This window comes from Ranitomeya imitator, chromosome 1, assembly GCF_032444005.1.
Source record: "Ranitomeya imitator isolate aRanImi1 chromosome 1, aRanImi1.pri, whole genome shotgun sequence".
Classification (NCBI taxonomy): Eukaryota; Metazoa; Chordata; class Amphibia; order Anura; family Dendrobatidae; genus Ranitomeya; species Ranitomeya imitator.
In genome coordinates this window covers 996289064-996303522 of record NC_091282.1, presented here as the reverse complement: position 1 = coordinate 996303522, position 14459 = coordinate 996289064, and the positions used below count along the sequence as shown (strand labels likewise).

Here is a 14459-nt window from a genome sequence, read left to right as displayed (position 1 = left end):
GAGAAGCAACCCCACACAGGAATGGTTTCAGGATGCTTTACAGTTGGCATGAGACAAGACTGGTGGTAGCGCTCACCTCTTCTTCTCCGAATAAGCTGTTTTCCAGATGTCCCAAACAATCGAAAAGGGGATTCATCAGAGAAAATGACTTTGCCCCAGTCCTCAGCAGTCCACTCCCTGTACCTTTTGCAGAATATCAGTCGGTCCCTGATGTTTTTTCTGGAGAGAAGTGGCTTCTTTTCTGCCCTCCTTGAAACCAGGCCTTGCTCAAAGAGTCTCCGTCTCACAGTGCGTGCAGAAGCACTCACACCAGCCTGCTGCCATTCCTGAGCAAGCTCGGCACTGCCGGTAGTCCGATCCCGCAGCTGAAACCGCTTTAAGATACGGTCCTGGCGCTTGCTGGTCTTTCTTTGGCGCCCTGGAGCCTTTTTGACAACAATGGAAGCTCTCTCCTTGAAGTTCTTGATGATGCGATAGATTGTTGACTGAGGTGCAATCTTTGTAGCTGTGATACTCTTCCCTGTTAGGCCATTTTTGTGCAGTGCAATGATGGCTGCACGTGTTTCTTTAGAGATAACCATGGTTAACTGAAGAGAAACAAGGATACCAAGCACCAGCCTCCTTTTAAAATGTCCAGTGATGTAATTCTTACTTAATCATGACTGATTGATCGCCAGCCCTGTCCTCATCAACACCCACACCTGTGTTAATGGATCAATCACTAAAACGATGTTAGCTGCTCCTTTTAAGGCAGGACTGCAATTATGTTGAAATGTGTTTTGGGGGTTAAAGTTCATTTTCTGGGCAAATATTGACTTTGCAAGTACAGTAATTGCTGTTAAGCTGATCACTCTGACATTCAGGAGTATATGCAAATTGCCATTAGAAAAAATGAAGCAGTAGACTTTGGAAAAATTAATATTTGTCTCATTCTCAAAACTTTTGGCCATGACTGTACAGTCCCTTTTCATTCAGACGCCGACAGATAGTACGGGTTGACACTGTTGTACCCTTGGACTGCAGGGCAGCTTGAACTTGTTTGGATGTTAGTAAAGGTTTTTTATCCAACATTGGCATAATCTTGCGTTGAAATCTCTTGTCAATTTTTCTTTTCTGTCCACATCTAGGGAGGTTAGCCACAGTGCCATGGGCTTTAAACTTCTTGATGACACTGCGCACGGTAGACACTGGAACATTCAGGTCTTTGGAGATGGACTTGTAGCCTTGAGATTGCTCATGCTTCCTCACAATTTGGTTTCTCAAGTCCTCAGACAGTTCTTTGGTCTTCTTTCTTTTCTCCATGCTCAATGTGATACACACAAGGACACAGGACAGAGGTTGAGTCAACTTGAATCCATGTAAACTGGCTGCAAGTGTGATTTAGTTATTGCCAAGTTACAGGTGCTGTTAATTACACAAATTAGAGAAGCATCACATGATTTTTCGAACCGTGCCAATACTTTTGTCCACCCCCTTTTTTATGTTTGCTGTGGAATTATGTCCAATTTGGCTTTAGGACAATTCTTTTTGTGTTTTTTCATTTAAGACAAATTAAATGAAGATAATAATACCAAATCATTTGTGTTTGCAATCATTTTCAGGAAGAAAATGAGTATTATCTGACAGGATTTCAGGGGTGTCAATATTTTTGGCCATGACTGTAGCAGTCTATATGGGGCTGATGCTGTATATAGGAGGCTATATGGGGGTGATGCTGTATATAGGATGCTATCAGGGGCTGATGCTGTATATAGGAGGCTATATGGAGATGATGCTGTATATAGGATGCTATCAGGGGCTGATGCTGTATATAGGAGGCTATGTGGGGCTGATGCTGTATATAGGAGGCTATGTGGGGCTGTGTTGTGAATTCTGTTGTCAAGCTCCCTCCTGTGGTCATGAATGGTACTTCGGCTGGTTCTGTCCATGGGCTTCCTCTGGTGGTTGTGAGTGGGGCTTGGCTTCTGAGTTTCCTTCCACAGGTGACGAGGTTAATTCGTTAGCTGGCTGCTCTATTTAACTCCACTTAGATCATTGCTCCATGCCACCTGTCAATGTTCCAGTATTGGTCTAGTTCGCTCCTGGATCGTTCTGGTGACCTGTCTTCTCCTGCAGAAGCTAAGTTCCTGCTTGTTTTTCTCTTGTTTGCTATTTTGATTTTTGTCTTGCTTGCTGGAAGCTCTGGGATGCAGAGGGGCGCCTCCGCACCGTGAGTCGGTGCGGAGGGTCTTTTTGCGCCCTCTGCGTGGTTTTTTGTAGTTTTTGTGCTGACCGCAAAGTTACCTTTCCTATCCTCTGTCTGTTCAGTAAGTCGGGCCTCTCTTTGCTAAAATCTATTTCATCTCTGTGTTTGTGATTTTCATCTTAACTCACAGTCATTATATGTGGGGGGCTGCCTTTTCCTTTGGGGAATTTCTCTGAGGCAAGGTAGGCTTATTTTTCTATCTTTAGGGCTAGCTAGTTCCTTAGGCTGTGACAAGTTGCATAGGGAGCGTTAGGAGCAATCCACGGCTATTTCTAGTGTGTGTGATAGGATTAGGGATTGCGGTCAGCAGAGTTCCCACGTCCCAGAGCTTGTCCTGTATTATTAATAACTATCAGGTCTTTCCGTGTGCTCTTAACCACCAGGTCCATTATTGTCCTAACCACCAGGTCATAACAGGGCTGATGCTGTATATAGGATGCTATCAGGGGCTGATGCTGTATATAGGAGGCTATATGGGGCTGATGCTGTATATAGGAGGCTATGTGGGGCTGATGCAGTATATAGGATGCTATGTGGGGCTGATGCTGTATATAGGAGGCTATATGGGGCTGATGCGGTATATAGGAGGCTATATGGGGATGATGCTGTATATAGGATGCTATCAGGGGCTGATGCTGTATATAGGAGGCTATATGGGGCTGATGCTGTATATAGGAGGCTATGTGGGGTTGATGCTGTATATAGGAGGGTATGTGGGGCTGATGCTGTATATTGGAGGCTATGTGGGGCTGATGATGTGTATATAGGAGGCTATGTGGGGCTGATGCTGTATATAGGAGGCTATGTGGGGCTGATGCTGTATATTGGAGGCTATGTGGGGCTGATGCTGTGTATATAGGAGGCTATGTGGGGCTGATGCTGTATATAGGAGGCTATGTGGGGCTGATGCTGTATATAGGAGGCTATATGGGGCTGATGCTGTATATAGGATGCTATGTGGGGCTGAAGCTGTATATAGGAGGCTATGTGGGGCTGATGCTGTGTGTATATAGGATGCTATATGGGGCTGATGCTGTATATTGGAGGCTATGTGGGGCTGATGCTGTGTATAGAGGGCTATGTGGGGCTGATGCTGTGTATATAGGATGCTATGTGGGGCTGATGCTGTATGCAGGAGGCTATATGGGGCTCATACGGTATATAGGGGGCTATGTGGGGCTGATGCTGTATACAGGAAGCTATATGGGGCTCATATGGTATATAGGGGCATGTGCTGTGTGTGTGTGTGTGTGTGTGTATATATATATATATATATATATATATATATATTTATTTTTATTTTTATTTTTTTTTTACGGGAACTGTGTCTTCTAGCACTGATCGTGGACGTTTAACCCCTGTGATGCCGATGATCCCTCTGTGTGTCCATCAGCACAATGCGATGAGATCGCGTTGTTGATCTGCAGTGCAGAAGCTTTATATATTTATTAATGGGGGTATCTTACAGACGCCTCTTCATTACTAACAATACAAAGGTGACATCAAGCCCACCAACTATCACGCCACTTGCCACTGCACCAGGGCAAGTGGGAAGAGCAAGGCTAAGTGCCAGAATTGGTGCATCTTGTCCATTTCTGGGGCGGCTGAGAGCTGATGTTTTTAGTTTGGAAGGGGGCCAATATCCATGGCCCCTTCCTATGCTATTAATATCAGCCCGCAGCTTTTGCTAGTTAGATTTTTATAGGGGGACCTTAACGTCATTTTTTTTTTCAGGGGTCCTCATGTAAACTAGCCAGTAAAGAGGCTAAGGAAACAGCTGTGAGCTGATATTAATAGCTTGGTAACCTTTATGGCTATTGGCTCCTTCCCAGAATATTAACATCAGCCATTGGCTTTCCCTCTGCTGGTTATAAAAATTACGCTGGAGGCCACAGAATTTTTTTTTTAAGTTAACAGTTGCTGATAGGCTGTAACCAATGTATGTTCATTTCGTTAATGCTCCTACATAGGCTGGTAACAATGTGTCTGTATATGTATATTTAACTCTCTACTTACCGGCTTAGTAAGTGAAGGTGTCTGGTTTTCACCTCTTCATTCCTAAACCTAGGCTTGGTGTCAGTGACAGCTGCTGACACCAACCCATAATCCCATTACCCTGATGCCACTTCATCAGAATGAAAAAGGTGTTGAACTATGAAATTATTGCTGTACAAAATAAAGCAGGCAAAAATCATGCTTTTTTACCGCAGCATTTTTGCTGCCAAGAGATGCAGAAACCTTGCAGAAATTTCTGCAAGCAAATACTCAACAAGCGCACATACCCGAACATTAATTTTGTCCAAAGGTGCCTAGACTTTTACATGTTAATGTAGGCCTCCTGATTCTAGATTGCTAGTATTAGTTTTGTTAATTATAGGTTGTTTTAAGTCAGTTCTATTAAAAAATAAAAAAAAGCAGTGATTATTTTATAGGGAGGGACAGTATTAGGCCGGGATCACACATGCGAGAAACACGTCCGTGTCTCGCATGTGAAATCCAAGCTCTGGCGCCGGCACTCCAGAGTGGAGCGTGCGGCCGCATAGCAACACATGGAGCCGCACGCTCCGCTCCCAAGTGCCGATGCCAGAGCTTGGATTTCACATGCGAGACACGGACGTGTTTCTCGCATGTGTGATCCCGGCCTTAGGTTGTGTGTGCACAGTTTTCCAAAAAACGCTCTGCTGCCATTGTTACATCGATCATCCATGTCAACATGAATAATATAGTGTAAGGTACTCTTTAAGAGCTCGTTCAGACAAGCGTATTATAGTGACGTGTACTGTCTGATTTTTTACCCAGACACTGTCCAATGTAATTCATCGTGTGGGGAAACAAAATTCACTATAGCGATGATAATATTGCTACTCTCCCCGTGGTATCGGATGAGAATCACTTCCTAACGTATAGCAGTGCAAATTAAAAGAAAATCTGATCCTATGCGGATTATCTGTGTAGCATTCAATTGCAACGGATACAAACTATTTCATCATGTACATGTTAAAGTGTTGGTATATAAAACTGAATGCCTCATGGGCCTAATAACAGACTCATTGATGAACCGTGGATGGCAATATGGATGACAATCACCCCGGAAACTGACGATTTCTCAACTAAAATATTCAGAGAAACGTCTGCAGAAATTTCCAATGTATGACCACTGCTGTAGGAAAATAAGGAAACCCCTGGGGGACCACCAGAGCGGAGGAGCGCAGTGGCACTGAAGCTGGTTGGATCAGCCTATAATGCACTCCAGTGATTTGGTCACTTAAAAAGAAAATTAAAAAGAGGTCAAATTGCAATTGACCTATTTAAGATGATCAAAATAACCCTTTAAATGTTAAGTACTTCACACTTTGTATTCAGGACACCTTTGTAAAAAATGTTTTATTATGTAAAGAGGTTTAAATGTACAGTTACTAATGAATAAACCTACAATATTAACCTCTGTGCTTACATTATTCTTTCATTTTTCACACATTTTTTGTTATTTTGTAGTTCAAAAATTGAGAGAGAAATTAAGGCATTATGAAGAAAAGGACTCATCTGAACACGAGTTTCTACAGGTATGTCTTACAAGAATATCAAAAATGACCCGTTGGCTGTTGGGCAATAGTAAGAAAATGGAAGAAATACAAAGTGACTGTCAATTGACGTTGATCTGGGGCACCATGCAAAATCTCACCTTGTGGGGATATCCTTGATCATGAGGAAGATGACAGATCAGCCTAAAACTACACGGGGGGTGGGGGGGTGGACTTCTTAAGATCTCAAGGCAGCTGGGACCACAGTCACCAAGAAAACTATTGGTAACACATTACGCCGAAAAGGTTTAAAATCGGGAGCCAGGAGAAAGTGCTTAAATCATATGGTCCATTTCCTCCTATTATACCTTTCTGAACATTGAGCACTTGGGGCCAAAAGAACATTTTAGGGGAAAAAATCAAGTCATTTTCCAATGACTCAACCCAATGTTACACAATTCTGTGAATCTCACAGGGTTAAAAAATTCTCGCTACACCCCTAGATGAATTCCTCCAGAAGAATAGTTTCCAAAATGTGGTCAATTTTGGGAGTTCTGCTGATTTGGCATGTCAGGGGCTCTTCAGATGTGACATGGCATCCGCAGTCTATTCCAGATATAATTGTGCTCTTTCCCTTCCGAGCCCGGCCGTCTGCTCAGACAGTTTTCCACCACAAATGGAATGTCTGTGTACTCAGGAGAAACTGCACAACAAATTGTTTGGTCCATTTTCTCCTGTTACTCTTTTGATAATGCTAAATTTAGGGCTAAAGCAACATTTTTGGGGGGAAAATGTGACTTTTTTTATTTTTCAAGGCTTAACGTTATACAATTCTGTGAAGCACTTGCAGGGGTTTAACCCCTTAAGCCCATATGACTTACTATCCCGTCGAGGTGACCTGGGACTTAATTCCCAGTGATGGGATAATACGTCAGTCGATCGGCTGCGCTCACGGGGGGAGCGCGGCCGATCGCCGCTGGGTGTCAGCTCCCAGCACATTAACCCCCGGCACACTGCGATCAAAGATGATCGCAGCGTTCCGGCGGCATAGGGAAGCAGCGCGCAGGGAGGGGGCTCCCTGCGTGCTTCCCTGAGACCCTCGGAGCAACACGATGTGATTGCGTTGCTCCAAGGGTCTCCTACCTCCTCCTCCCTGCAGGCCTGGATCCTAAGTGGCCGCGTGGGGCCTTCCGGGTCCTGCAGGGAGGTGGCTTTCAAGCGCCTGCTCAGAGCAGGCGCTGGGTAGCCTCCCTACAGTGCCTGTCAGATCGCTGATCTGACACAGTGCACAGGGGCAATGTAAAAAAAAAGTTAAATAAAAAAAAAAAAATATATTGTTCCAATAAATACAATTCTTTATCTAAGTAAAAAAAACAACAATAAAAGTACACATATTTAGTATCGCCACGTCCGTAACGACCCGACCTATAAAACTGTCCCACTAGTTAACCCCTTCAGTGAACACCATAGGGAAAAAAAAACCAGGCAAAAACAATGCTTTATTATCATACCGCCGAACAAAATGTGGAATAACACGCGTTTAAAAAGACGGATATAAATAACCATGGTACCCCTGAAAATGAGCCGCCATACAGCATCATCAGCGAAAAAATAAAAAAGTTATAATCCTCAGAATAAAGTGATGCAAAAATAATTATATTTTATATAAAATAGTTTTTATCATATAAAAGCGCCAAAACATAAAAAAATTATATATATGAGGTATCGCTGTAATCGTAAGGACCCGAAAAATAAAACTACTTTATCAATTTTACCAAGCGTGGAACGGTATAAACGCCCCCTCCAAATAAATTCATGAATAGCTGGTTTTTGGTCATTCTGCCTCACAAAAATCAGAATAAAAAGTGATAAAAAATGTCACGTGCCCGAAAATGGTACCAATAAAAACAACAACTCGTCCCCCAAAAAACAAGACCTCATATGACTCTGTGGACCAAAGTATGGAAAAATTAAAGCTCTCAAAATGTGGAGACACAAAAACTATTTTTTGCAATAGAAAGCATCTTTTAGTGTGTGACAGCTGTCAATCATAAAAATCCGCTAAAAAAACCCGCTATAAAAGTAAATCAAACCCCCCTTCATCACCCCCTTAGTTAGGGAAAAATAATACAATTTTAAAAATGCATTTATTTCCATTGTCTGGTTAGGGATAGGGTTGGGGCTAAAGTTAGGGTTGGGGCTAAAGTTAGGGTTGGGGCTAAAGTTAGGGTTGGGGCTAAAGTTAGGGTTGGGGCTAAAGTTAGGGTTTGGATTACATTTAGGGTTAGGGGTGTGGTTAGGGTTATGGTTTGGATTAGGGTTAGGGGTATGGTTGGGATTAGGGTTAGGGGTGTGTTGGGGTAAGGGGTGTGGTTGGGATTAGAGCTAGGGGCATGTTCGGGTTAGGGGTGTGGTTAGGGTTATACTTGGGGTTAGGGGTGTGTTTGGGTTAGGGTTCCAGTTACATTTCGGTGGTTTTCACTGTTTAAGCCCATCAGGGGCTCTCCAAACGCGACATGGCGTCCGATCTCAATTCCAGCCAATTCTGCGTTGAAAAAGTAAAACAGTACTCCTTCCCTTCCGAGCTTTCCCGTGCGCCCAAACAGGGGTTTACCCAACATATGGCGTATCAGCGTACTCGGGACAAATTGGACAACAACTTTTGGTGTCCAATTTCTCCTGTTACCCTTGGGAAAATACAAAACCGGGGGCTAAAATTTTTTTTTTTATTTTCACGGCTCTGCGTTATAAACTGTAGTGAAACACTTGGGGGTTCAAAGTTCTCACAACACATCTACACTGTGTTCCAAATTATTATGCAAAGTGTCATAAAGATTTAATTGTTTTGTTTTTCAAATAAACTTGTGGATGGTATTGTGTCTCATGGCTCAATAGATAACTGAAATCAATCTTAAACACATGTGATAATTAGTTTTCCAGGTGATTCTAATTAAAGGAAAACTATTTAAAAATGATGTTCCACATTATTAAGCAGGCCAAAGGTTTCAAGCAATATGAGAAATAAAAAGGATCTCTCTGCTGCTGAAAAGCGTCAAAGAGTGCAATGCCTTGGACAAGGTATGAAAAAATTAGATACTTCACAAAAACTTTGTGATCATCATACTGTGAAGAGATTTGTGACTGAAACAGAGCACAGACAGAGTTCATGCAGATAAAGGCATAATGAGGAAGGTTCCTGCAAGACAAATTCATTGGATTAAGAGAGCAGCTGCCAAAATACCATTACAAAGCAGCAAACAGTTATTTGAAGCTGATGGTGCCTCTGGAGTCCCTCAAACCTCAAGGTGTATGATCCTTCAAAGGCTTGCTGTGGTGCATAACCTACTATTCGGCCACCCCTAAACAGTGTTCACAAGCAGAAACGGTTGCAGTGGGCCCAGACATACATGAAGACTAATTTTCAAACAGTCTTGTTTACTGATGAGTGTCGAGCAACCCTGGATGGTCCAGATGGATGGAGTAGTGGATGGTTGGTGGATGGCCACCATGTCGCAACAAGGCTGCGACATCAGCAAGGAGGTGGAGAAATCATGTTTTGGGCTGAAATCATGGGGAAACAGCTGGTGGGGCCCTTTAAGGTTCCTGAAGATGTGAAAATGACCTCTGTAAAGTAAATGGCGTTTCTGACTGACAACTTTCTTCCATGGTCTAAAAGCAGAAACGTGCCTTCAGGAGCAAAATCATCTTCATGCATGACAATGCCCCTTCTCATGCTGCAAATAATACCTCTGAGTCATTGGCTGCTATGGTAATAAAAGGAGATAAACTCATGGTGTGGCCACCATCTTCCCCTGACCTCAACCCTTGAGTATCATCCAGCACAAGATCTATGAGGGTGGGAGGCAGTTCACATCAAAACAGCAGCTCTGGGAAGCTATTCTGACTCCATGCAAAGACGTACAAGCAGAAACTCTCCAAAAACTCAAGAATGCAAGAATTGTGAAGGTGATATCAAAGAAGGGGTCCTATGTTAACATGTAACTTGGCCTGTTAGGAAGTTTTGGAGTTAAATAGCTTTTTTGTTCAGTGAATGTGACCTCCTAATGCTGAAAATTCCACAAATGAGCATTTTCAGTTCTTTAAAACATATCAAATGTTTAGAAATTCTACTTAGTGACTACCGATGCCAGTCCTCTTCTCCTGATCATTGTTGTGGGGATCCGAACGGTACGGCTAGTTCTACGGCAGGTCCACTGCCTTCTGGCGGGTCACCCCATCCGTTTTCAATGGGACAATCCCATTTCTGTCCCATACGTCAATCATCTAGCAGGTACCCACGGTCAGTCGTCATGGCCGAGGTACCTCACATTCTCTGTTGGGCCACGATCTATCATTTGGTGATCTCGGCACTACACATCTCAGGAGTAGAATTCTGGCGGCGGACACCGTCAGGGTCCCACCTCATGTGAGTGGGAGCTTCACCCGGAAGTCTTCCATCAGATCTGTCTTCTCTGGAGCACTCCAGATGTAGGTCAGATGGCGTCCAGGTTGAACGCCAATGTACTCTAGTTCATAGTTCGGCCTCGAGAGCCAAAAGCCATCGCAGTGCATGCTCTGGTCCTTCCATGGTACCAGTTTCCTTCACTCCTCTTCAACTACTTCCGAGATCTTTTCTGAAGCAGGAAGGGCCCCAGTTATCCTGGGAGATCCGCACTGACCATGTTAGGTTTTTTCTCATTTGCGGAACTAGTATTTTTCCGTCTTATTGCAACAAAACTGCAAATATGGACTTCCTAAAGGGACTTTTCACATGTAGTTCTTCCCTATTGCATACCTTTAGATCTTTGGGACCTTAATGATCCCGGGAGTCTTACAGTAGACTCCTTTTGATCCAGACAGACTTTACTATCAGGGAAGATCGCCCCTTTTTTCTCTGTGATCTCCTCATCCTTATGAGTCTTCGGAGCTAGCCGCTCTGTTCTTTCAGACCTTTTTCCCTTATTACCATCAAGGCAAGGTTGTCCACAGGCCATCCCCGTCCCTTGTTACCAAAGTGGTATTGTATTCCCACAGTTATGAAGGCATAGTTCTTCCCTCATCTCTTTCCGCACCAGTCCACATAATGGAATGGGTTCCCCATATTCTGAACGTGGTGAGTGCTCTGAGTAGGTACGTCTCGAGGACGGCGTCCTTCCGAAGGTTGGACACTTTATTTGTGCTACCTCACTGTAAGAGGACTGCTTCCTGATGGTTACAGGAAGGGTTTAGCCGTTTCATCGGCCATGTTAGCTTGGTGGATTTGTTTCACCATCCAGGAGTCCTTCCGTGTTAGGCTGACATCTATCTCCCTGTCTATCGAGGTTTCTTGGATTCTAGGCACCAGGCTTCGGCACAGCACGCCTGCAAGCTTGCGAGGTCATCCAGTCTGCATGCATTCTTGAAGCACTATAATTCCCAGCCTCCCTCAGATGTGAGTCTGGACAGGCGGACTCTGCAGGCCGCGGTGTCGCACTTGTAAGTAGCGGTTACACAGGGCCTGATCTGATGTTGTCCCCACCCAGGGACTGCTTTGGGACCTACCACAGTCTGTGTCCCCCAATGAGGCGTAGGAGAAATAGGGATTTATTCAGTCGCCATGACAGCACCACGAGAGAGGGGATCCGCCCTTCAGGGACAGGAAACCTACAGACATAAAAAGGGCGGCACCTCTCTCCCTCATCAGTTGGTTTCCTGTCCCTGACAGGTGAACTTCTTCAGACAGACATTGTCAAGAAAGGTTGAAGAAAAGAAGACTACCCAGCCCTGGTGGTCCGACACAGGTAGCGGGAGGGCCCCTACCTCGGACTGTCCAGGGCGCAGGATGCACCACACAGCAGGGGGACTGCCTTGTGTCAGGTGTCAGCAGAGGGAAGCAGCCTTCAGTACGGCTTGCTTCCTAGTGACCCTTCGCCGCAGGTGCCGGGTAAGTATGTGGTACCTTCTCCTGGGGCCGTGTCTGGCGGGTCTTTTCCAGGTCTGGTTGCGTCCTGCGGAGGTTAGCGCCTCGGTCCGAGCGGCGGCCGGCATGTCCGGGTGTCTTTAGAAACGCCGCGGTCGCGACCGGAAGGGGCGTTCCCTGGCGAGACCAGCGACACATCCTGATGACGCGGCCAGGGGTGCAGTATGGCGATGCGGCCGGGCATACGCGGTAGAGCCGCGCCGGGTGGAGGTGTATCCCTCTTGTCCGACGGAGTAGCAGGTGCGACGGAGCCTGGGGGGACCCTGTTGTTGGCCAGGGGCGCGGCCTCGGGAAGGTGAGGCCAATCCACACGATCGTACCGGGCAGGTCACTTGGAGATCCTGCTGACCCCCATCCGGGGGTGGTACCGTTGGGGGCGTATATAGGGAAGATTATGGCAGCTGCTGGTTGTCTCAGACCCATTTTTTCCAAATGGAATCGCCGGAGTAACAGCTTGAAAAGCAGCAGCAGCCTCAGCCCATAGAAGAGACCCATGCTATCTCCCAGCGGCGATCTAGTGGCAGTAGTCACGCTGGTAGAGCCAAAAGTGTTCAAAAAGTCAAGCAAGTCCTCAGGCCGTAAAACATCACCGGCCAAGAAGGACCCCCCACTGTCTACGGTACCATGAACTACGCACTTTGGGTTAGTGATCTACGTGAATGTTCACTTAGTGATCCTCTGCCCCTCTTTATATTCCCTCTCTCTTCATTAGGGGAGAAAATGTTCCGCCAATGCCAAGCACAAGGAGTGTGGGGAACCATTACCAGATAGTTATGAGAAGTTGTGCAGGCCTTGCATAAAGCACTTAATAGGGGAAGAGGCCCCTGACCTTACTTTTACCTTAAGAGATATGGTTAGACAAGAAATCAGGGGTTCTATTAAATCCCATAAAAAGGGGAAAAACCTATGTCCCCAATGGCGGATTTTAAATCAGACTTGTCTTCTTCATCTATGGACGCTGAGTCAGGTCACTCCTGCTTACCACTAGATGGGGTCAATCGGCTGGTAAAGCAGTAAATAATACAGTAAACCCGCAGGTCTTTTCCAGTGAGTAATAAAATAAACGCTTTGATTACAAGAGAGAGAGAGTGGAAGAAACCTGAGAGGAAAGGATCACTCCCACCAGCGTTTAATAGGAGGTATCCGTTCGAGGAAGAAGCATCATCCTCATGGGATAAAGCCCTGAAGCTCGACGCGGCAGTAGCCAAAGCGTGTAAAAAGTCCTCGCTACCATTTGAGGATCTAGGCAATCTAGAAGACCCGTTAGACAGAAAAGCTGACGTTTTTCTTAAGGGTACTTGGTACAGCGGCGGGATCTCTGAGACCAGCGATTGCGGCTACTTGTACAGCACGGTCGCCAATGGTGTGGCTTGACCGCCTAGAAGATCAAATTAAGAACAGAGTTCCTAGAAATGAGATCTTGGCTTCCCTTCCTATAATTCAAGAAGCAGCAGCCTTTCTTTCAGACGCTTCAGCGGATTCGGTGAAATTAGCAGCCAGATCTTCAGCCCTGTCTAATGTGGCCCATAGGGCTCTATGGATTAAGTGTTGGCCAGATCAAAATTATGTGGCATTCCCTGTGAGGGGGCGCACTTGTTTGGGCCAGTACTTGATGAGCTGTTAGAAAAAGCAGGCGATAACAAAAAATGTTTTCCCTTCCTAGGAAGAACCTCATACAGAAAGGAATACAATAAAGGATGGTTCAATCGCAGAAGATCAAATAGAGAGAGATCAAGATATGACCGTAACAGGAAAAGAGGTAGAGGGTATATGTTTAACACTTCTCGAGACTATAAAAAGCCTCAATGACTGCTGGACCAGGTGGGGGGAAGACTTTCAGCCTTCTACCCGGCCTGATTGAAGATTTCCAATAGCCCATGGGTCCTTGGTATTATTGCAACTGGACTAAAGTTTGAGTTCCAAAGGTTTCCTCAAAAAAAATTTTTTGCCTAACACCTGTCCGTTCGTCTTCTGCAGAACAATTGGCACTAGAATCAGAAGTCCGGGAACTTCAGCATAAAGGAGTGCTAATTAATGTACCCACAATACAGAGAGGTAAGGTGTTTTATTCCCCTCTCTTCCTGATTAAAAAGCCTGATGGATCCTTCCGTACCATCATTAATTTGAAAGGCCTAAATACATTTTTTCTGGTCCCTTCCTTCAAGATGGAGTCTGTAAAGACGGCAATAAAGCTTATGTTTAACAATTGCTTCATGGTTGTCTTAGATTTGAAAGATGCCTATTATCACATCCCGATACACGCATTTCTTAGAGTGGCAGTTTCAATTAAAGGTTCAATAGAGCACTTCCAATACCGAGCACTTCCCTTTGGTGTCGCGGTTGCACCCCGGGTGTTCACTAAAATAATGGTAGGAGTCATGGCGCACCTTCACGAACAAGACATCTTAATAGTACCCTATTTAGATGATTTATTAATTGTGGGTCATTCGGAATCACACTGCAGTGACCAGTTAGGAAAGGTGACTTCAATGTTGCAGGAATTGGGTTTGATCATTAACTTTAAAAAAATCCCGTTTACAACCCTCTAAAGTACAGGAGTTTTTGGATCTCCTCATAGATTCTGGTAGGCAGGAATATCGCCTTCCAGATGCAATAGTAGATAGGACCCAACAACTAGTACCGTAACTAAAGTGATTAAAAAAAAACTTCAGTCTCTATAAGAAGAGCAATGTCACTGTTAGGATCTCTCACATTGTGTATCCCGGCGGTCCTC

The 14459-nt window shown here is 44.9% G+C and overlaps 1 protein-coding gene across 4 annotated transcripts in view; it reads left to right on the top strand.

Moving 5' to 3' along the window:
• The window catches only part of SCLT1 (sodium channel and clathrin linker 1), a 272388-nt gene that overhangs the window by 60840 nt on the left and 197089 nt on the right, over positions 1 to 14459 (top strand). For all 4 annotated transcript variants that reach the window (XM_069743945.1, XM_069743944.1, XM_069743943.1 and 1 more), the window contains one exon: positions 5741 to 5808. In XM_069743945.1, coding sequence (XP_069600046.1) covers positions 5741 to 5808 — 68 coding nt within the window. The remainder of the gene's footprint in view (positions 1 to 5740; positions 5809 to 14459) is intronic.